The sequence below is a fragment of the Haemaphysalis longicornis genome, unplaced genomic scaffold (assembly GCF_048455015.1).
Source record: "Haemaphysalis longicornis isolate Haplotype H1 unplaced genomic scaffold, Haemaphysalis longicornis Haplotype H1 scaffold_6, whole genome shotgun sequence".
Classification (NCBI taxonomy): domain Eukaryota; kingdom Metazoa; phylum Arthropoda; class Arachnida; order Ixodida; family Ixodidae; genus Haemaphysalis; species Haemaphysalis longicornis.
In genome coordinates this window covers 39,831,715-39,856,104 of record NW_027526407.1, presented here as the reverse complement: position 1 = coordinate 39,856,104, position 24,390 = coordinate 39,831,715, and the positions used below count along the sequence as shown (strand labels likewise).

Here is a 24,390-nt window from a genome sequence, read left to right as displayed (position 1 = left end):
TTAGTACTTTGCCATAGCCAATTGAACTTTTCAAAGATAAACTATTAAACTTCAACTTTATGTTTCATCATAAAGAGGCCATGAAGACAACACACAACCTTGTTTACACAACCTTGTTTACACAACCTTGGCACACCTAATGACATTTAAAGAAAATGTCATTCACTCTAAATGTCATTAATTCAGCGCTACATGAGAATACCGAATGACATTTAGCGGCTAACTGAGGTCCCGAACCTCAGTTAGCGGCCAAATGCGTAGCCTCGGCAGGAGTGGCGCTTCACTAGACAAGAAAATTTAGTAATAAACCAAAGAAGGCTGTTTCTAAAATCTGCCAGTAAACCCATATTTTCCTCTTCGTGTTGGTTCAAATAAAGAAAGGCAAACAAGTACTAACAAAAAAGAAAATCTCGTTCCCAGTGCGTTCGCTGCCCTAATACGCATTTTTTGCGGACTAGTCTCAGCTTGTGATGTCTACTAATGTCACCTAAAGTGGAGATTTCCTTACTTTTACTTAAAAAAAATAATCCTTTGTTATGTTTTTAAAAACACATTGTGTGAAAACATTCTAGATGCACTTGAAATATAATTTTGTGGTTTTGCGAGCTCGCTAACCATCGCCGCTATCACTGTCAAATGACATTTGTTTTGCCATGTTGTAGTCCCGCATGGCTGAACCGAATGTCATTAACAACTAATGTCATTCACTTTGAATGACAATGGATTCACCGTATGACAGCGGTATAATTTGAAAGAACTACTAACCTTTGGGAATTTGGGAATTCATTCAGCTGTTCCTTTTAGGGCGATTTTCAAGTAACCATTTTGAAAAAATGGAAGACCGTTTCACGCACGCGCCGTGTGTCCAGAGATCTTAGCAGAGCTTTTCGGTCATGCATTGTTTTTTTTTGACAGGACGCCATCGGTCCCAATAAGAAAGCTTTCACTTTAAAACATGTTTTTTCTCTCTCAAGAAATGACGTTGAGAAGAGGGAAAAAAAAAAGGCCTACGAGCACGAGTTGAGGCAGTTGACAGCTGCAGCGTTCCTCCCCTGCTGGGTCGCGAGGCCGGAGTCGCGCGAGTGGCCCAGGAGCGGGAAGAGCACGACGAGGACGATGAGGAGCAGGATGATGGATATGGGGATGCACGAGGGCCGCAGCCAGCCCAGCTTCTTCTCCTTGGCTGGCTGCTGCTGCCGCTGCTTGTTCATGTACCGGCTGTCGAACAGCTGCAGCTCAAACTCCCCAAAGTCCAGCTTGCCCGCACTGTCCAGCACCGTCTGCAACGACAACAACGCCGTTTAAAGCGTGCTTCAACCGATTAGACTTGCCAATGCTAAAGAAGCAAGTATTCTTCAAAAAAAAAAAGAAGCCGTTCCACTCAACATGAAAGCTGTCGGAAGTGCAGAGCAGTGATTCGCCATAATGGGCTGTGGCGCTGCTATCCACTCAGTGCTACCACCCAATAAATTTCCCGCCTCCGCTGTGCTCGCGCACCCCTTGCCTGAGTCAGCACCAACGGGAGTTCTGTTCTTTTTGTGCTTGCTTATCCTTCCACACGTGCCTTGCTGCGGGTCAATCACGTATTTTTTGCCTCAAATGTACCGGCAGTTTTGTTTGCGCTAAACAAAATCCAGCAGTTCACGAGTTTCGAACGGTTATCACTATTTAAACCGCTTGGCTTTCGAAGCCTCAGCGGGATGCCCTGTAACAGGTACACTGGGCTCTACTTGGGTCCATTATCTCACTGCACCACCTGATTCCAGCAGTCGCTTGACATCAAGCATTACAGCGAGATACGACGACAAGGCAAGCCCCTAAAGTGCTCTGCACTTAAAAAGTTGGTCGCGCATCTGCTTGCAATAACATGGAAATGCAGGGTAGTTGGTTTGCGTTCATGACGGCAGCTTTGCGCGCACTAGACGGGGACACAGCGAAAGAGAGACACGACAACCAGAGCAGTATTGAAAGCATCTGTGCTGGTCTTCGTGTTTTTATTTTTTATTTTGTCGTGTCCCCATTCTTTTGTGTGCGAAGTTACCACCATAAATGTATCTGCTTGCTTCACTACAAATGTTGTCGGAAGTACTGCACTTGCCACGTAACTGCCTCTCCCCTCTCTATCTCCCACCAACCTTTCACACTCTCCCTCCCTATTTAGGTCCCCCTATGATGAATGCAACGGAGATTTCCTCAATTCAATTTGGGTTTTCCGCATCCACACTGCTTGCACGCCAGCTTATTGGGACCTCTTGTTTTTGCTGCGTTTGAAGCAGCTTGAGCTTACACGTTTCATTTTATTGTTTGCTTTCATCACCCCTCTTTTCGACACCATTTTTATCACGCATTTTTTTTTCATTTGTTATTGTAAAAACTGATCTTACGTGTTTCCCTAACTATAAAGTAATGCTGGTTGCCTCTGTTATGTATTTGCATTTTGCCTTAAATATGCTTAAGATTAACTTGGGCTGAATAATGTGGACATGTTTGAGCAATGCCAGCAGTTTTAGTAATTTGGAACGGTCTTGTTTATATATGCTTCGTGTTCAAGCATTCTTTTACTTTGGCTTTGAGGCGGAACTGAGTGACAGACAGACCAAAATTTCATGTTCACGTAGCTCAAGAGAGACTATCACCCTTAAAAAGTGTGCTTGCTCACGACAATTGGAACGGGTTAAAAGCGGAGGGGAATGGTAAAAGGGTGAAAGAATCTCCTCTCTTACACATTTTCAGCAAGTGTAGACATTCTGCGTTGCCACTATCATTACTAAAGCTCCTTCAGAACAGAATACCACACAGTACACCAATTTTGTTATTTGTTCACACCTCCAAACACAAGCAATGCGTCAACAACCAAACTTGCATTGTTTTTTCTTTTTTTTAAAGTTCGGAATATAATGCACGGTGCGATACATGCAATAAGAAGCAAGTTTGGATGCTTCAAACTTGTTTCGAAATCATTGCGTCGGACGCTCACCCTAAACTAATTTAACATGAAAAGGAAATTTTGTTTTGACATTTGTTACAGTAAACCAGCTTGCTGCCACAGCATGTTTAGTCTTTGCCATGTCATTCTTCTCAACCCCCTTTTTTTCCTTCAGATTATACTGAAGTCATAACAAGGGCACTTTGCGATATGCGATGCGAATGCAGTTTTATCCTGTTTCACGACATCAGTCCGCAATAGAATCTTGTGACTAAGTATATATTTTATGACTGAACAATTTTCCCACACAATTCACCTCGAAAACACATCTTCATGGCATCTGAGCAGTGCGACAGACAGCCAAGGAAAGCATCAAGTCTACAGACGATACCATTGCCAGCCTCCGCAATGAAAATCCTGACACTCAAACATAGGCAGCCAGCTTTCCTGGCACATGACACACAGCTTCCGCCTTTTCTTGGCCAATCCGTCACATCACTATGTGCTCAAGTGGGTATGGGCCTGACAGCTGTCTTTATTTTTTGGCACTTGATGGATCTCCAGCCCCAGTAACAGCCTGTTTCGGCCTTACCGACCCACCGAGAAAAACCCATCTCCAGGTGATGAAATGAAAGCTTGCACTCATACTTCAAAAAAAAAAAAAAAAAAAAAAAAAGTCATGGCACAGGGGTTATGCTATTGACTTCGGAAATGACACTGTTAGAATCCCATCTCCAGAATCAACTACTTACGAGCTGTTTCTAGAATCTGCATTGAAAGCAGCCCCGCGTACATGCGAAAAAAACTTGATGCATTGTGTTCCCCCAAAGGCACATCGCGTCTAAAATCGCATATCGGCATGCGGCAAATGAAACAGCAGTCTAGCCACGAAGGTTTCTTGCTATTGTTTTCTTCCTTCTCTTGTTATCGGAACAAATATATATGATACACATGGCATGTAATCACAAAACACAAGGTTCTGCTCTCAAGCTCATATATTTTCTTTCTTGAGAATTTCAACTCTGAGGAGACACTGCAACAGGCAACAGCACGAAAGAGCAAGAAGCACATCAACATCGCGTGCAATGTTCTGACTGCCATGTATTTACATTTTTGAAGCAACTCAGTCTTTGTAAAAGGTTAGCTGGTTTCGAAAAAGTCACTGCGGGGAAGATGGGCGAAGCATTTCCTCATTAAAGTTGCAGCCAACGGAGAAAGTGTCTTGGTGCTCTGCAGTCAACTCAGTATACAGTAGCCGACCGCTTTTTCGGACTCAGAAAATTTGGACTTGCTCAATATTTTGGACTTTCTCGAAGAACCGCCAGTTTTTCCTACTGCTCTTTTATTCGTACTATTTTTCGTTCTCCTCCAGGTCCGAAAAATCGGTCGGCTGCTGCACACCCCGTTTGAATGCAATTTGGAGATAACGAACGCTATCGAAGATAACGAACGCATTGTTGCTTGATGTACATTCACTTTAAGATGTTTGGATACAATTAATGGTTGGAGATAACAAATGCTATGTTGCTTGATGCACATTCACTTTAAGAAGGTGAGGTTCGAGCAATACCAGACTTTGTTTTAGCGCTGTTTGAGCTACGGCTGACTTTTTCTTGGTCATATTCGGCGGAAACACCTTCTGCAACAAATTTTGGTTTTGTGACTTGGGATGTCTCGAATCTCTCCCAAGTCAGAGAAAAATACGAAAATAATGTGACCCGACTTTTTATGCCAAAAGCAGGAATTAGCCGGTTTTCTTTACTTAGTCGGTTTTCTTTACTTGTAGTCACCATTTTTTGACCAGTTTGGTCATTAAACGACAAGGATAAAATTAAACCACTTTTTTCATGGGTTGTTTAATGCAATCAACAGGTATTTTCTGTGTGAGAATGTTTAGTCCATAATGGTTGATTTGCAAACGAAGTGACATTGAAATATTCACCCCCTTTGGAGTTGCTTGGTCAACGCTAACTAATTTGCCACGCTTATTTTTTTTTTTTTTTTTTAGGTGAGGGAAAGGGGGGAGGTGCGGCTGCTTTTCAGACGGAGACGAAGAGCGGAGACGCCCGCGTGCCGATATTTCGGCGCGCGTTAAAGGTCCCCAGGTGGTCGAAATCAATCCTGATCCCACCTGCGCCTCAGAAACTCAGACGGCGCGTTACACCCCCGCATTTGCATTTTTTTATGGGGCGGGAGGTGAGGAGGTGGGGGAGGAGGTCGTAGAAGCGAAGCTGGAGACACAAGCTACTTTTTATACTTTTCGAGATCAATCCGTTCCGAAATTGGCAGCTAAACAATGCGATCTATAAATCGAAAACAGAAATCGACCTTTTGATGCGCTTCAGTCTTCGGGATAGTCATTGTGAAGCTGCGCTGCAGACAGGTAGGGCAACACGAACTGATGCGCTGATGACAAGAGTGCTGACAAAGCTCGGATGTCACACCCACGTGCTAAAACGCGCGGTTGTCGTCTCCTCACAACAAGACACTCGTTTCGGACACAAGATACGGCGCATTGAGCTTCTGTGACTCAGCTAGAAACACGATGAAGTCGTATATTATTGTCACTTTTTAACACTGTTCAGGCGCATGTAAGCGCGGATGCAACAGCTGCTTTGAACAGTGACAGGACCGTTGTAAACAGATGTCCCTATTCGCACGCACCATGCGAACAATCGTTATTAGTTTGCACGCGACGTGCGAACCGAAATTATTTTGTTTCTACGCGGCGTGCGAGTAGCGCGTACACATACCAGCTTTTTTTTTCACCATGGGCGCATTGGTTAGGTGTAGAGTGAACTAGTTCGATCGGTGGTAGCGTTAAGTTATTCGTGTTGTTACGGCTTTTCTTTTTTCAGTGTTACCGCTACCCTGTGAACTCCGGGTCATCATGGATTGTAGGACATGCTGTGCGTGCGTGCGTGCATATGTTCGTGTGCGCGTGCACGAGCGCGTGTGCGTGTGTGCGCGTGCGTATGCGTGCGCGTGCGTGCGTGCGTGTGCGTGTGTGTGTGCGCGCGCGCGTGCGCCTTTATTAGTAAGGAGGGCTCTAGGCCTGCATTCTAACCTTCCGTTACTAGCCACTACTGCTTTAACCATTCCGCCAGATGCCTATCTCGAGGACTGGTCGGGTACATTTATGTCGCATGGTTCCCCGTTCCTTCTCGGTTGCCTCCCGCAACGCGCATCTTCATGTACCTGCTCGCGCATAACCGCGCATATATCCCGCATATATAATCGCGCATACTCCTCTCATGTCGTCGTACTACCGGTACTAACACACCGGGACAGTCGTTTTCCAACGCCTCGCGCTAGAACGTTTCATCTCTGTGGGAAAAACGCGTACTAAAAGAACACACCACTCGTTTTCCAACTCCTCGCGCTTTAAATACACGAGACTTTTATTGCAAAACTCCCCCAACGTTTTTATCTCCGGGGGCAAAAACGCCAATGAGCAATGAATACATGTACTGCGTGCTTCGCCCCTCCCCAGGTTTCACATTAGTAGATATGGCCCGGGAATTTTGTTAGCGAGCTTAAAAAGCAACGCACTCTGATTCTTTTACTTTCTTTTTGATTGTCTTGATCGTTTCCCCTGCGCTTCCAGGTTACATAAACTTTCTCCTAAGCCACTTGGTTCTTCTTTTTTTTTTTTTTCACTGCTTATCTGCGCTTTTCACGTAAAGATAACGTAGCCCTGGGGCCGATTCCACGTCTCTCTGAATTGCCTCATTTGTCGTGTTACTGTGGGCTCCTAATGCCAGTCGACCTAACGCCCTCTGATTCACTTCTAGCCCTGTTTGGATGTCTGGTTTGAGACCCAGTACTGCACTCTAAAAAGTAGCCCGGCACCATTACACCCTTCCAGGTTCCTCTACTTCACATTTGTTACATCCCCATAGTGCTCTGAGTTTCATGATAGAGGCGTTTCTTTGCCCTTTTATTCTTATATACTTTTAGTGCGCTTTTGGATAGGTGTCGCCTTCATTTACCCATATTATGCCCAGATATTTCTGTTTATTTGCCTGCGGTGCTGGTGGTGGTTGAACCAAAAGCGATAGATCCTATGCATAGGGTGCCTCGATGCACGCGCGCTCCGCTGAGGGTGAGGACAACCGCGTCGTCTGCTAGCGCGACCGCCATTTTCTTGCATCCGCTAGGCGCGGGCGCGCGTTTGCTGCGTGACGCGCCTTGATAGTGCTGGTCTCGCTAACAGTGGGGGCTTGATTTGGCTTTACTTTTGATATACATTCTTTTTCTAGCGTAGATGAACAGAAGAGTAAGGTTTTGGTGAAGGATTCTCTATTTTGAGGTGATAAGCGAAGGTATGGTGAATGCCTTTCTTTTTTTACGATAGGTGACACGGCGGAAAACTTCACGCCGTCGTGTCATACCGGCGCCGTGAACTTGCTGTCGTTGCGTTTATATATAAACATAGCAGAAAGTAGGCGGAGTACACGAAGGAAGGGAACTGCTGCATATTCAAGTGCGAATGTCCGGCACGCTTACAGCCACTGAAACTATTATTCGCTACTTACATATATAGGATTGCCTGGCGGCAAAGTGTGTCATGCATGCACTGTGCAATCTGAACGTGATTGATTGATTGGTGAGGTTTAAAGCGCCTACGCTACATAGGTGATGAGGCGCCGTAGTGGAGGGCTACGGATTAATTTTGACCACCTAGGAATCTTTAACATGCGCCGAAATCTCGAACAAACGGGCGTTTTGTATTTTCGTCTCCATCAGAAAAGCGGCCGCCGCGGTCGAGAATCGAACCAGCGTCTTTGGACTGCAATCTAAACATAAAGGCTGACACGGATGTAGGAAAATCATTTAATACCTTGAAGCAAAAATACACTATGCACAAAGTGATGAACGACATCCTCCACTGCTGATACATAATACATTATGTACAAAATGATACAAACACACTTCACTGCAGTTATAATACAGGTAATGATGATTACGCTCGAATGTTTTCGAACTTGCTCTTTGAGGTTTTGAATTGCGTTCTCAGCATGTGTGTGATGTTCTTGAAGTGCGGTGTATCTTCTTTCCAGGTCTGCCAACTGCTTTTTCAACTCAGCTCAATCCCTCTGTGTCTCACTAGCTGTGAGAGTTTTATTTGTCGAGTTTGGAATTTCGACATTCAAAGCTTCGACACCTGGGCTGTTGAGTTGGAGGTTTTCCGATGACGTCTCTTGTGATACCGTCTCTTGTGATACCGATGGCGTCTCTTGTGAGTTGAGTCGGGGAGGATTTCCGCTGTCTGATGATGCGTGAAGCTTTTCAGCGGGGTTGTCCACCTCTTCATTGTTGGATGTGGGCTCAGGCTGCGTTCTGTCTCCGAGTGGCTTTCGCTGCTTTGGACCGATTTTAAAGTAATGTACGCACTTATATGAAAACACGCAGTGAATGAAATGGTAAATGCCGACCTCTGATTGGGAAAGGCGTTAGCACAGCATTTGGCTTCAGCTCCTTCCATCCATCTGCACGGATTTGTTCAAAACAGGATCCTTCAAAGTGAGCCTGCACGCTAAATTGTCAATATAGGTGCCTTTTGCTCCCGAGAAATAAGAATAAATGACGTGAAATCAAGCCAATCAAACAAACCGGCATCCACGCGTATCGGCTCACATCCCCACATGATTCACATAATAGAGGTGTAATTAACACATTTCTTTTCACCTCCATGCGCTACTTTTATGGCATGATAAGCGACAATATATGTCTTAAATATTATAATTTTTGCGCACAACAAGATTTATAACAGACCTTAAGTTGAGAAAACACGGAGAAACACGAGCATAACGCGTCGCATGCAGTTTTACGCTTTGGGATATATCATTCACACTGCCAAAAAATGGGCTTTTGGGGAAGTAAGCGTGATGCGCCGGGGTGACGCTTCGGGACTGAGAAAGGTCGCACACCTTTTTACAACGAGTGCATTATTTCGTAATACAAAGTGAAATGACTAAAGATGCAAAGCGCCACACGTTTTATATCGGACCCCCGCTTTAAGAGGCCACGTCCGTTTGCATCGATCAAAATATAAAAATACCGCAAAAGCATGATGAAACCTCCAACATAAACACCTAAAACCGTGCGTCTGGTATCGAGAAACAGCCACACAGACAAGCTTACAATAGCCCCAAATAGATTTTGCACTGCTTGGAAGCCGGGTACTTGCACTGCATATGCAGGAATGCTTCGTCGGCTGCCACTTGTCCCGCTTGATCTTCACCGTCCACAGAAGCCGCCTTTTTGGGTCTCTAGGAAACGAAACATGCTCCAGAGATTTTTAGCGCTGCTAGAACACAAGAGAACGCAGCACCCAGACATTCTGCAAAGAGATTTTGTGAAGAGCGCCGCTTTTCGCGCGCCTAGCGCGGGAGTCGGCGGGGGCGGGATGCAAGAAAATGGCGGCGGCGCCTCCCGAGAACCGGTCTTGGCGGCGGCGACCCCTTCAAAGAGTGGCGCCACCCTCCGCAGAGCGGGCGCGCATCGAGGCACCCTACCTATGCAAAATGCGCCCCGCCATCTCACGTCGACTCCGGTAACTAGGTCCGCCATTTTGGTACGGTCGTTTGAAACCGAAACCAAGTAGCAAAACATAGAAGGCGGGCATTGACCGCACTTGTTGATGGACTACAATGCCGTAGCATTGCTGCGTGCCGCAGTGCACGCAACGAGGAAATACCGGTCCAGATGGAGAAAAGGCACGTGAAGTTCCACGCTCTTGAACGAACTTTCTGACGCGAACTACGCCGGCGCGAGCAACCTTTGTGACACGCTGAGCGCGTTGCGCTGGGAGCGAGTATTTGTCATTGGTTCGCTAAGCGCGGGATTTCGTAGTCGCTGTCCGGATGAAAAATACAGCTGCGTTGGAGTTCCGTGGTTCAGCCTTTGTATTATAAATGAAGCCTGAGCGTGCGTCACCTATTTATGACTGACAGCGGCGCTCGAGCGGGGAAACAGTACCACACGTTGTCAAAATTAGGCTTTATTTCTTCACTCGTCCCTGTGGCTCTACGCCCGCTTCATTTCATTGTTAAATGGTACCGCTTAGCCCCTACACGAGCCTTTATCTTACCTAGGGCTGTACACTTTTCTTGCCGCACTACGCCGTCACGGCGCGGTTGAAAATTTCCTCTGTGGCGGGCGCGCACGGTATCGGAGTATGTTGTTAGTTTCTTTTCGGTGCATTTAACCGCCTGTCGTTGCGGAAGTGGCGTACACTGTTTTATGATGATCTGACGTTGGAAAATTCGAGTTTCTGCACTTGGTTCCCGATTTGCCGGGCTGACAGGTTTGTTTACGTCAAGTTAACTTGTTGCCCATTGTCATTTCAGCCGCGATGTATTTACTGTCGAATATTTTGCGACTAAAATACACACTCACTCCTCTAGTTTGTCACATACTGCATGCATGCCTCCGGCGTAATGATAGTGGCCATTGATGTAGGTAGGTGAGGAAATGTTCAAGTTTTCATCAAAAAAAAAGAAAAAAACGGCCTGAGTTGCATCAGTCCACCGCGCATCAGCTTGAGTGGTTTTGCTTTTTTTGTATCCACAGTGAAAATCCTAGTAAATTAAAATACTTCGCTGATTTATAGCGCGTGCAATATAGCAAACTGTGGATATAAATGGAACAGCATTCGCGCACCCCTGCATGCAGCGGTCTAGTAAACACGACATTGCCCAGCCTCTGCGTGCTCGCGAGATGACCATGGCGTGATGTTGCTTGAATGCTAGCTGGTAGCTCATAGGTGACCCTCCAGGTGACATGCCAGTCCTCGTTTCTGTTACTGTGTGTGTGTGTGGGGGGGGGGGGGGGGGGTGAGGCCAGCAAAACTGAGGCAAAAAACCCATTCCAAAGGCTACCAAGTTTTCTCCCGAGCGCTTGCAAGACACTTTATTGCTGCTCGCATTGCTCCTGCACTCGACGTGCGCCACTCGACGTGGCAAGGGAAGGGAGGGGCCATTTTCTTGCGGGCTTCTCCAGTCAATGTCTTGGACACTCGCTGGCTTGATGCCCTGCTGTCTCAGACGTCCCCACTGTTGTGGCAGTTGTGCACGCAAGCTCCGGTGGCGCCTCTTTAAAACCTTGGGCTTGCAAGAGGACGAGTACAGCTGCCAGGATGTGACTGCATGCTCCACTGCAACCCGCCGGGCACTCGCACGCTGCCTCCACAATCGCCCCACTGTCCGTCTCAGAGGTGAGGCACACAACATAGGGCCGGTCAATTTTTCTCTGGGAGCGAAAGCAGCTGCTGACCACATGGATGAGGTCCAACCTGCAAGAACAGAGAGAGTAACAGTAAATAGCACTCAGGGAAGAACAGGACTAGTCCGCTACAGTTTATGCTACAGGTACAGAGCAGAAAGCAGTGGCCGCAAGGAACATCTCGACTCAAAATGACCAGATTTGGTGTCTTGCTTAACACTGCTGCAAGGGCAATAATCTACACCTCAAACAGCAATGATGTCCAAATTGTTTTTCAAGTTCGAGCGTGCAAGTATCGCTGCATGATTTGTTAATGTACTTTCAAGAGAACCTCACCGTGGGTAATGATACCAGTACCTGCATATTCGTGTTCGTCATAACTTAAGCAAGCAATATTATGATTATCTGGAACTCACTTCCAAAACCCTTCCAGATAAACAGGTAAACATTCTGGCTATACCGATGACCCATCGAATTTAAAAAAAAAAATTTAGTTCAGTGAGTTCAAGCTAACGAGGTTTTACGGTATTATCTGTTCGGGCACACTCAAAACATGCGCTTTAGAAGCTACCACAACCACCCCACTGCCGAAAAAGGACAAGCCAGACGCACAAACAGATTTTTGCGGCAGGACATGCGCAATAAATAATGAAAACACACACAAAAACGAAAATTCAAGGCGCATGTGCACTTTTGTAGTTGACTTCGCCGCAAAGCACGAATGCTTTGCGGCAAACGCACGGGCGGACGACCGTCACGGAAAACGGCCGCAACCTTTCCGTAAACATCTTCGCCAAAAATCGTCCCGTAAATTCGATGTACAGCATTTGAAAATACCTAATCCACCCACTAGCGGTACGGTCTGGCGATTGTCGCTTTCCTCTTTCAGGGTTACTGCAACAGGGTCCCCGCTACGCATTTACATGGTAAACAACGGTGAACAAAGTGCTGTACAAATGCTCATACCGGTTAACTCGCGTCAAGGAAAAAACAAAGATTTACTTACTGCGAGTCGCACGTGTTTGTCCGCACCGATGAAGGCGAGCAATGCGGCTCGGTGGCTAGGCGGCATGCCTGCTGCGCTGGGCTCGGATGGGTCTTCGGCGCGGCACCACGAGTGGTGTGAGTCCTCAGACACAGTCGGCAGCGCAGACGAGTCCTTCGTCCACAATCCGTGGTCGGGACCCGAAAAACGCAGTCCAGTTTGAGCCATACCGCGTTACCGTCACCTACTTTTCCACAGTGAACAATGCGAGACTTCGCGATCGTCGCCCGTACCAATATGGCGGACGGTCTTGTTTACATCAGTGTTGCTAGATCACCAAGCAATTTCGCATAGGGTCCATTGTTGAAGCAATACGAATACCAAAACAACCATGTACAGCGCCACCGCTGACTCAGGTTGCCAACCCGCGATCACGGTGTTCATAGCGCATTGCCTTGGTTGGAGGTGTACGAAGAGAGCCCGCAAAGCTGTGCAGGATGGACAAAAACTTAAGGGGAAAAAAGTGCCGCACTGGTCATTATGGGTGCCCGCTAATTTTCATTTTGGTGTTGCCCCCATTCGCAAAGACGGCAGTTTCTGAACTCGTCATAGCAAACGAGACGTCACGCAGATATGCGGCTGCGCGGGCGTCAGCAGCAATTCCATGGTCGAAGGAAATTTCACTTTTTTGTTGCTTAGGAGTAACATCTCGAACAATATGTTTTTCTCGCAATTCGTGTTTTTTTCGACATCTAACACCATCTGTAGACAGACAAATGTCCCAGGACCTTCAAAAACTAAAAAAAGGGGGAGGGCAGCACGTACTTTTGTGTGCTAAAAAAAAATCTTGTTTAAAGGAGCCATGAAGACAAAATGCAAGGTGGGTTTATTAGAAAGGCTGCGTTGTCCCGATAACAATGCTACCAATATCGTCGCAATCTTCGAACAAATAACGGAGATATGAAAGAAAAGGTGTGAAGCCGCGGCGACTCCCTAGCCAATTTCCCGCAACTTTTCTATGACGTCACAGAACCTTGTTTGTGCGATTGGCGGCCGCCTAACTGACCGTTCGCGAAGATACATGACTGGACCACAGTAATGGGGCGTCTAGTTCCATTTGAAAGCATCACTTGACTGCTAACGTGCAGTTAACGTACTGAAAATTATGTTTTTAGTGCTGGCCCGTATGACGTCACGTCACTCTTCTCCATAAGGCGTCACTGTGGCGCAAAATTTGAAAGTGTTTCAATACCTATTGCATTTTTTTTCGTTAGAAAGCATCTCTTGCGGCTGGAATGGATCTGAGTGAGATACTGAATCCTAGTTCTTTCAAAGCAAAACGAAGTTGCCTTTTCTCTTCATGGCTCCTTTAAGCATGTCCACTCGAATCGATCCCGGGGACTCACTGGGCTAGTGACAGGTAAGCGAAATTGTGCAATTTCGTTGTTAATACAAATGATAGCAATACAAACTTTACGTTATTGTCTTCACTTGAACCATAAATAATGCTGATCAAGGTAGTTTTATTGTCCAACTGATATATGGGCAGCCAGTGCCCAGTGTTTCCCAGTGCCCAGTGGGTCATAGTGCCCGCCCCAATGAACGAACATTTTTTTTCTGATTTCATATTTGTGATGTTGGAAGTTCTTTTAGCCCATAAAAATGTTTTCAAAATATTAAGCAAGAAATTAACGTTTTGGTCATCAAAGGGTTAAATGAACATAAATACAAAATGCAACTTTGTTCACCTTGAAAGTCGTAGCCCTCGGTAACTCTCTCAGCCCAATTCCAGACACGAAATACGTTTTTCTAACCGAAAAAAAAAGCAAGGAAATTTCAAACACTTTTAAACTTCCCGCTACAGTGACGTAACATAGGCAGGAGTTACGTAATATGGGCCATAACTAAAAACATAGCTATCAGTGTGTTAACTGAAGGTTAGCATTCAATACGATAAAACCTAACCAGCGAACCCACAACAATCGCTCTATCACGTTTCTTGGTGCGGTGTAGGTTCACTAGTTCGGGTTTATCGTATTGAAGGGTACGATAGCCTACGAGCCATCATGACCTAATCTTTCAGATCGGCGGCCACCAATCGCACAAACAAGATTCTGTGACGTCACAGAGAAATCGCTGGAAAGTGCCTGGGGCGTCGACACTGCTTGATTTGTTTTCTTTCATACCTAGATTATTTCTTTAACGTTTGCGATAAAATTGGTACCATTGTTATCGGGACAAAGTAGCTTTTTTTAATGAACGAAACTTGTATTTTGTCTTTATGACCCCTTTTGCGGGACTTTGGAAAGTCCCGTCACCGTATATATTGAGCCAGAACGTACAAAATTGAACTGTAGATAATCGACCAGATTTAGGGGAAACCCGCAAGGTGGAGTAAGTTTCTGCGAAGGAAAGTTTGACATCTACCTCAATGCAGCCATACGGCTACAAAGGAAAGCTATACAGCTTCCTCAGAAACTTCGCAGTTGAAGAAAAATTCGTCCTATTTTTCTTCAACTGCGAAGTTTCTGAGGAAGCTGTGTAGCTTTCCTTTGTAGCCGTATGGCTGCATTGAGGTGGATGTCAGACTTTCCTTCGCGGAACTGTAGATTGTTTCCGGACTGAAATTGTTTCCGGAAAAGCAAGAAAGAGAGAAAAAAAGAGAGGCATAAATGATCGGACAGCGAAGCTGGTAAGTACTAACAAAAATAGTCCTGCGCAATCAATGACAAATGAACTTGTGATTACAATTTGTCAGTCCTTTATTTACGAGTGTATTGAGAGCGGCGCAGTCCGAAACAAGGCCGACACCAAACGAGTGCAAAAATGATTGGCATTGATCTCCGCTCTAATCACTGGGTAGCGAAGCTGTAAATTATTGCCATTGAAAAAGGTAGGGCAGCAAAATAAATGGCAAATGCGTGTTGAACTGCAATTTGGGCAATTATTTATTCACGAGCGCACTGACCGAGTTGTATAGTTCCAAAAGAGTGCCAGAAAAAAAACTCGATTATTTCCGAACTTCTGAATCAAATTAATGAACGAACGTGGTAAAACAAGCGCGGTAGAATAACGCGATAATTTTCAGTAACAATCAATATCACTTCTATAGTGTTGCTGACTGATGTTAGTATTTAGCTTTACGCAACATTTATTAACCATTTTTACCGTTTTTTTCCCTAAGCTGGGCTTGCGCCATTAAGCTCAATCATTATCATCATCATCATAGTTCTCGGGAGCCGGGGTGCACTTCAGCTACTCACGTGGCGTCACGTTCAGTTGTCAAGCAGCCCGTACTAGGCTAACTTTTGTTCCGGCACTAGCAACATGTGGCGGTAAGTTGATCCTACTCTGGAGACGCTGACTCAGATCCCATGCGAACCGGAATGTGTTTTCTATTCACGCTTTACAGCGCTGGCCATTTTCTGTACGATGCAACAAATGCAACAACGACGGTTTTTTGCACAACGGGGCACTTTGAATATTTTGGAACGGCGTGGGCGTATGCTACTGGACCTTCCGGTTGTTTTGTTTATTCCTGGTTTTCTTCATGCGTATTTATGACGAAAAAAAATAGCCGTGGCTTAGCTCGGCCATGCCAGGATATACATAGCGTGAGCTGTTCAGCTGGTTATTCTTAGGTTTCCTGGTTGTCTATAGATTAGCTGATTGTCATGCTTACTGCTGCTAAAACGATTTCTAATCCAATTTAATACAATCCAATTCAATCCGATGAAGTCCAATCCAATCCAATCCAGTCGCGGCGACGGCGGCGGCTCCGGCGCACCAGCTGTGCGCCGTGAGACACCACTGCTCCTCGCGCATGCGCAGCACGGCTCTCCAGGAGCCACGCGTAACTGCTCAACCTCGGCCAGTGTAGCTCACGCTACAAAACTTTTATTTGGAATCAATCAATGGGTTTTTTTAAAACCCTTGCTCGGAGTTGGTCAGTATATCCCTTGGAACCTGGAGGCTACCTGAGCTTGATTGATGATCTTCCGTTGGGCTTCTAGGTCCGAGCTGAGCCTCCCAAGTGTTTATGGTGTGTGTGCCGTCTGATATCTGTGTGCACGTCCATATCATGTGGACCGTGCTTGCGAGGCTTTCGCAATGTTTGCATTTGGGTTCAAATTGACCTGGGTAGAGTTTACTAAGCAGTAGCGGATTTGGGTAGGTTCCAACCTGCAAGAGCGGTCTGCGTCTGGGTATTCTTTTCTTGTTAACCTATAGTATCGCGCTATTTCTCGGTAGGTGAACATCCTGTCTTTTTCAGACAATGTGTGTTCTGTGGAAGGGGTGCCCGAGCCTGCCCGGAAAGTGAGTCCTCGGGCGAGCTCGTTTGCTTCTTCATTGCCTTTGAGAGCCTGATGGGCCGGGGTCCAGATTTGTAAAACCTGATGGTTCATGGGGTTTTTTGCAAGGATTCTGACCGCCTCAGGTGATATTCGTCCTCTGTTATAATTGTTCATGGCGTGTTTAAAGTCGCAGATAATTACTTTGGTATTTTTGGACGTAGCTGCCAGCGCTATCGCCACTTCCGCCGTTGTGACAGACCTATTTGTGAACGTGCAGCACTCGCGTATGGCCGTGTTCTCATCGGACAAAACTGGCATTTTGTCTCTTCTGCGATGGCATCCGCAGCATCAGTGTATAGTACATCACCCCGTCAATCACGCATAGCTCGTCTAATGACGGCAATGGTTGAACGCGAAGCTTTCATATGAGCGATTCCTTGGTTGTCGGCTGAGTTTGGACGTTGACTCGCAGACGGTTTGAACTTCGACTCGTTGAGCTTTGACTTTGACTCACAGACGGTTTGAACTTAGATTCGTTGAGCTTTGACTTTGACTCGCAAACGGTTTGAACTTTGATTTGTTGAGCTTTGACTTTGACTCGCAAACGGTTTGAACTTAGACTCGTTGAGCTTTGACTTTGACTCGCAGACGGTTTGAATTTAGATTCGTTGAGCTTTGAATTTGACTCGCAGACGGTTTGAACTTAGAGTCGTTGAGCTTTGACTTTGACTCGCAGACGGTTTGAACTTAGACTCGTTGAGCTTTGACTTTGACTCGCCAGCATTTCGGACTTTTGATCGCAGCGGCTTCGACTTCGGCCTTTCGCTATTTAATGTCGCACGAAGAAATTTCGCGTTCAACCATCGTCGTCATTGGGCGAGGAGTCCCTGATCTTTCTAATTTTGCATTTCCATGCACCCCTTTCCAAATCCAAACTGCTTCGACTGTGTCGGAATTGCGCATTTGGAAAGACATCGGCCTCATAGCGCGAGGGACCCGGGTTCAGTTCGAATAACGGGAAGCGTTTTTTTCTTTCAATTCACCCACGATCATTACCATCGTCAGAGAAACTTTCCTGCAGTGTGTTTTGTGGTGCACGCAGACGTCATCAGTGAGACATATGGAGCTTCGATTTAAAATGTCTGATCGTCGTGGTAAGAGCGGACATGAACGGCCCGTAACCGCGGCGTGTAGCTTGCGACAGGAAAAAATAATTATCGGTAGTCTCTGTAAGAGTAACGCTCGCGGACAGGAAACGAGCTTCCTGGATCAGGGAACGAACTCGAGTAGATGATATCATAGTTCATATAATGAGAATAAATGGACAGACGACGACTGGTCACACGACAGCCAGACGAGCCGACGACTGGTGGACAATTAGGGTAACAGCGGATAACAAGAGTGCCAGAAGAAGGGGAAGGCCATTATCACATGGAGAGATGAAATACGGAACTTCGGGGGTAAACTGTGGACTCGAGTGGCTTAGGACGGAAGTTGTTGGAAGACAATGGAGATTTCGCCTTGCAGTGGGCCTAAGTAGGCTGTTGTTGATGGTGATGATGATGAGTCTCTATCTGATGTGAGCTCGTTTATTCCCACCTCCCTACCCGTCGTGTCGCTATAGTGATAAAGCGAATTGATTTTATCACGCTATCATCATGTGCGCGCGTAGAAAGTGAAGAATACGCAGCAACGTAATCGCGTGTCGCGCTAATATCAACTTGTGCCGAACACGCCGCTGCGTGACACCGCATCGTTGTGTCTCGACTGGAAATTCAATTTCGGCCGTTGAATAATAAATGCTCATATAGCCGCGATCGTCGCGCGACGCTAAAATGTCGCGAAAATTTACGTCTTAGGCGCACGCTCTCGTGGCAATACTCAGTTCTTCCACGTTTAAAGGAGCAGACAACCGATTTTTGCAGAGTATATGCTCTCTGTCCTAAGGGAAATGGCACCATTTGAAACACCTTTAACCGAAAAAGTTTTTCTGGTAGGGCCCTAAAACATTTGAAAGAGGAATTTTTAGGTCTAGCGGCCTTAAAGGAGTACTGACACGAAATTTCAAAACTGAGATAACTATGTAAAACGCTTCCTTTTTATCAGGAGATATCTCCCAGCAAGTTTCAACAGCAACCGTTCAGCGAAACATATTTAAAATCTATTTTAATCTTCGCCCGCACGAGAAAGCCCAGAGCGGGTCGACGTGACATCATCTGCTACGTGCCCCAAACTGCCGACGTCGGGGCTCCCGTGACGAAGCCGACGCGCTGGCTGTGGTTGGCGCGCGCTGCTCGGGCGTGTGTACACGTCATGGTTTTGGGACTGACGTCATGCTGCCCGGGCCTGTGGGGACGGCGAAGACCTCGGCCGGTCTGGGCGCGCGCGTTCGCTCGCTCGCGCGCGCTTCCAGAGAGGCAGCGATACGGCAAGAATGGTGACGCCATGTCATACATGCTGTCATGGCGGCCGCTCGGCGTTTTTTTGTCGAAACCGAAACTGGCACGAATAAACGACGCCGTAAATGAATGTTTACGCTGCGCTCGACCGTCTAATCTGTCATTCTATGATTAGTGGGCTGGTAGGTACGCATAGCAGCGAAAAAAACGTAACATAAAAATTTCGCGTCAGTACTCCTTTAAGTATGCTTCGAAAGGAGTGCTGGAAACCATGACAGCTGGCCGTGCGGAAACATACTTTTGACTGTACGTGAGATGAAAAGAGGTATTTCAAAACTTGTCCCAAGCAAAAGCAATAAAATGTGGGCTTTCCTAATCCCTTGTGCGGCTTTTGAATCACGCATTGGAAACTACCTTTCAGAGTTCAGGAAGTTCAGTGTCAAATGAGGATTATTTCCGACAATTTATTTTAGAAATTAAATTCGCAAAATAAATATATTCGCAAAGATGAAATGTATTCGCAAAAAATACATTCGCAAAATAAATATATCCGCAAAGAAATATATTCGCAAAAGCGAATATATCTGCTTAGGCCAAGTAGTTACCCCGGATCCCAGCCATAAGACAGAGATAATTAAAAGGATTAGAATGGGGTAGATTGCGTTCGGCAGGCGTTCTCGGATAATGAATGGCAGCCTGCCATTGTCCATGAAGAGGAAAGCGTGTAACAGCTGCATATTACCGGTACTCACATACGGGGCAGAAACTTGGAGGCTCGCTAAAAGGGTTAAACTTGAATTGAGGACGACTCAGCGAGCGGAGGAACGGAAGAGGATAGGTGTAACATTAAGTGACAAGAAGAGAGCGGAGTGGATCAGGGAACAAACGCTTGTTAAGGACATATTAGTAGAAATTAAGAAGAAATGGACGTGGGCAGGGCATGTAATGCGAAGGCAGGATAAACGCTGGTCATTAAGGATGACAGAGTGGATCCCTAGAGATGGCAAGCGTGGCAGGGGGCGGCAGAAAGCTAGATGGGCAGATGACATCAAGAAGTTTGCGGGTATAAATTGGTCGCAGTGAGCACAGGACCGGTATAAGTGGATATCTATGGGAGAGGCCTTTGCCCTGCTGTGGGCGTAAACAGGCTGATGATGATGATAAACCTATGGCTTTCATATTAGCTACAGGACATGCACTCCGTGAAAATCAGTTGTCCGTCCCTTTAAGCAACGTGTAAACACTATAAAACGGCGCGTTTGATGCAGCTCTCCTGTGATGGGCCGTTTGGTTCAGCAACGAGATTGGTTTGTTACGATAACAACGATACCAATTTCGTCGAAAACCGAAAACTTAAAAAAATATCAAGCTATTGAAGTAAACGGATGAAGCAATGACGAATTCCTCGCCACATTACGACATTTTCTTTCTGACGTTACAGAAACTTGTTTGACCGATTGGCGATCGCCGATCTAAGCCACCGCCATGGCTGGGCGATTGTAATGGCGCCTCTAGTTCCGTTTGATCATATTCCTTTGATGCTGACACTGCTTGCTCACATTGAGCAAGCAGTGTTCGTTTTACTAATTGGACGCGCGCTATGTTCGTCCTCATTAGGGACTCCTCGCAGGGCTACGGTTTATTTACTTCTTTATTCATTTCACCAACCCTCATGTTTTGGTCCCTTCATATCATCATTCCTACTTGAAAGGAAGGCCCTACACACACCTGGCGCTCACTGTTCAGACTGCGGTTGTAAGCCACGCTTCACAGACACGGAAGTTGTTTTTAAGCACAGAGACCGTGCTACCAGGGAAATCGCTGAAGCCTTTCATATCCGGATTAAGGGTTCTGATTGTATAAGTCACCCGTCGCTGAGTATTCTAGATAAAGAAGTGCAACTTCTTAAGGAGAGGGGGTAGAAGATGAGGGAAAGAAAAAGAGAAGGAAATGGGGCGGTTGTCCTCATGTACCGCCGTACGCATGTGCGACGGTCACACGTGCTTGATTGTTAGGTCTTGGTGTGGTATAAATGTATTTTCGATTTTAATAAATCTTTCAGTTGATAGTATAAGCGCTGGTGTCCTTTACATTTCTCGTCCCTGTGTCTGTTTGCGCTTAAGTTTCACTCATGGATATACAGATTGGCTGCAAAAAGCGTAGAATTTCCGTAGTACGAAAGCAAAACACGTGTAACTTTCCCCCAAAAAAACTTAGTTCGGAACACATGTCGGCTGCCACGCGTGGCGCTCCGACTCGAGGCTTAAGCGGCTATTCGAAACTCCCTTCCTGATTCGAGGAAGCATGTGTATTTGTTTCCCCGTCAAGAGTTCGCTGTTTGGAAAGAGAGAAAAGGAGGATTGGTGAACAAGTTTCAAGCTCACATTGAGCAAGCAGTGTTCGTTCTACTAATTGGACGCGCGATATGTTCGTCCTCATTAGGGATCCCTCGCAGAGCTACGGTTTTCCTGCGGCGGGGACTGTACTCGTTGAACTTTTCGTACTTGGCATTAAAACCCGCGCTGTTCAACCCCGATACTTCGCGTTGGTATTGCGCCTTTTCAAACAACAAATAGCGAGATATTTCGTTCCTCGCTTTAAACCTGGCAATGAAAGCCGCGTAGTGATCACAGAACTGACTCGTGCACTTTTTATATAGTTGCGAGAGCGTTAGTTAAATTGGTAGGTTGAAAATATTTTGTCATGGCCACGTGTTGACTCACAAAAGGGCTGTCGGCTCAAAGAAAATAAAGCCGTTCCACTCCACGTTAAATCTACCGGAAGTGCAGAGCAGTGATTCACCATAATGGGCTGTAGCGCGGTTATCCACTCACTACTACCGCCCAATGCAATTGAAATTTCCCGCCTTCGCAGTGCTCACGCACCCCCTGCCTGAAACTGCGCAAGCGGGAGTTCTGTTCTTTTAAAGACGATAGTCTTTCTTGGGCTACTTAAACCCAGAAATTTTGGTCTGTCTGTATGTCAGTATGTCCATCCGTCTGTCTGTCTGTAACTCGATTCAGCCACCCGGCCAAAGCAAAACAATGCCTGCGCAATAGTCTTATATAGTCACAGCTAAATCTACCCGTCTATGTCCGGTGTAATGTTCATACTTGTCAACATTGTTGAAGAAGAACAATACATTACGCAAATATGAGACAACAAATCAATACAGAAGTGATATTTGCAGTGTTCCTTTATAAAAAAATCAAACATGCTTGACTTTTGTGAAATTAAATACTTCATCAACTGCAGAAAAAGAATTCACTCCGTCGTCGCCTGCTGTCGCCCGCGCCACTATAGCTTCTGGCGCCATTTTAAGAAATCAACCGGCAACAGTTACGCAAGGTTCCACTAGATAGGTTCCACGTTCTGCTTGCAACGCACGTGGAGTAGGGAAACGCGGTTCTATAAACGTTGAAGTAGGGCGCCTCGATTAACGCGCGCCTTCGCCGTACGGCAGCGTTCGCATCGAGACACCCGGTTTGGAGCAGTGGAACGCGGGAAATTTAAAATGATTTAACCAAACCTTTGGCGTCTTTACATTGGGAGGAGCGCGACGCAAGAGGAACAACATGAGAGGTGAGCGGGAAAACGAAGGGAGGCATTTACTTCGCAAAAGCGGATAAAGACTATCGTCTTTTGACGGCATTTGCAACGAAAGGAGCAGATACGCGGCCAATTTTTAAGTGCGAATGCACTTTATAAGCGACCCCAAACCTTCCACCGCCGGCGGCGGCGGCGGCGGCGGCGTCCGCAGTCCTCCTCTCCCTAGCAACGGCGTGGAGCGGAGAGGAGCGTCGGTAGCAACGGCGCGGTGACGTCACTTCACCACGTGACCGCGCTCGCTCCGCCTCCTCGCCGTGGTTGCGCGGGTGCGCGCCGCTCCCCGCACCGCTCCTCGCGCCGTGACGTCATGGTATGACGTCACAGCGCGCCTCCTCTCCCCAGCAGCTGCCGCGCGCCTCTCTCCACCGTGACGTCACACTCTCTCCTCTCCCCCTCGCTCGGCTGCAGCTGCCGTGCGCCGCTGTCCCTCTCCCCTTGCGCTCGCCTCCTCTCTCAGCCACCTGGCTCGGCGCGCTCGGCGCGGCGTACCCCCCTATATATGCAGCGATGAACTGCCAGACCTCCGTGGGTCGGCTCGCGCGCGCTCACGGGCGAATGCCAACGGATTTTAACTTTACTCCCCCTCATAGCATCACCCCGTGCATTCGCACTTAACCATGTTCACCCTCGGGGAAATGCTTGGGAGTTTTTTTTTGTGCTTGCTTTTCCTCCCGCACGTGCCGGCGTTGCACCGCCACCTTTTTTCGCTTACTATCGTAAAAAACAATCCAACGACCATTCCTAACTAAATGAATGCGGGCGCTGCGGGTTAATTACGTATATTTTGTCTGAAATGTAACTGCAGTTTTCTTTGCGCTAAACAACGGGGAGATGTATGAGGAGCGCCAGCTGTTCACGAGCTTCGAACGCTTATGACTATATAAACCGCTTGGCTTTGGAAGCCTTTCGGTTATGCCGCGACGACAGCCGCTACGACGGAACGATGTGGGGCTTACCGAGTGAGCTGCGACGACCAGGCGAACCCCTAAAGGGCATTGCACTTAATAAACACAGCGAGGAAAGAAACGCTTGAACGCGAAGCATATATTGCCAGGCTCGACTCCACTGTTGAGTGCAAAGGAAAAAATTCAGGTGCAACAAAAGCACATAACAACGAGCCCAGAGCATTTTTAGCTGAGCATGCACGTTGGATTGTTTGTTAGACACGAAGGCTTTCGCATACAGTGTATCATAAGGAGTGATTAGGCTGCCCCGTAAATTTTTACTTGTTTTTGAATGGTGCGTCAGTACACGTCACGGAGCAAGAATATATAGCAGAGGAAACGCCCATTGCGGCCGGCGCGATCGAGCGACCAGATAATGTCACAATGATAACTACGGCGACCTACGGAGCTCCGCACCTGCGGCGGCGAACAATTTGACAGCGGCACCTGGTTGAATGTATCAAAAGCAATACTGTTGTTTGCAGCGTGAATCGCTATGCGCTCGATCTGCTGCGCGACCCGCGTTTATCTCGGACAGAGCGCGCGCGCGCGTGCGCGCGTCATAAATTGGCCGGTGCACTCAACTCGCTTCAAGCGCATCACACTCGAGATAAGGCCGCTCGTTTACAGGTTTTACATTTTTTTGCGTTTACACGGTTTGTATTATGGGCTTGGTGCTCGCGCAAGATTGCTTACGCATTAAAAGAAAATGCCTCTTTTATTCGCTCGTACCGGCCGGTTTATATTTGACAAAAAATTAATCGCGAAGGCGGGCTCTTCAGCCAACGGAAGCGCAGAAGAGCGCACACACTCTCGCTTCGGCCACTGAATGTTTCCGCGGCCCGGCGAAATGCCGACGCGATGCCCCGGCTGGGTTGGACTGGGCGAGCGCGAACAGAACGCGCGCCGGCCGTGGCGATGACCGCGCACTTCCTTCGCTTGCCGCCAGATGCCGGAAACTTGACGTTCGCCAAGTGCTTGTGACGTTATCCGGCTGCCCCAG

The 24,390-nt window shown here is 46.9% G+C and overlaps 1 protein-coding gene across 5 annotated transcripts in view; it reads right to left on the bottom strand.

Moving 5' to 3' along the window:
- The window catches only part of LOC144142495 (5'-3' exonuclease PLD3-like), a 116,349-nt gene that overhangs the window by 17,551 nt on the left and 74,408 nt on the right, over positions 1-24,390 (bottom strand). For 4 of the 5 annotated variants that reach the window (XM_077674043.1, XM_077674039.1, XM_077674040.1 and 1 more), the window contains exon 2: positions 1,012-1,280. In XM_077674043.1, coding sequence (XP_077530169.1) covers positions 1,012-1,280 — 269 coding nt within the window. Of the gene's footprint in view, positions 1-1,011; positions 1,281-5,254; positions 5,537-24,390 lie in introns of those variants that run through there. The other variant, XM_077674041.1, reaches the window with a different exon arrangement.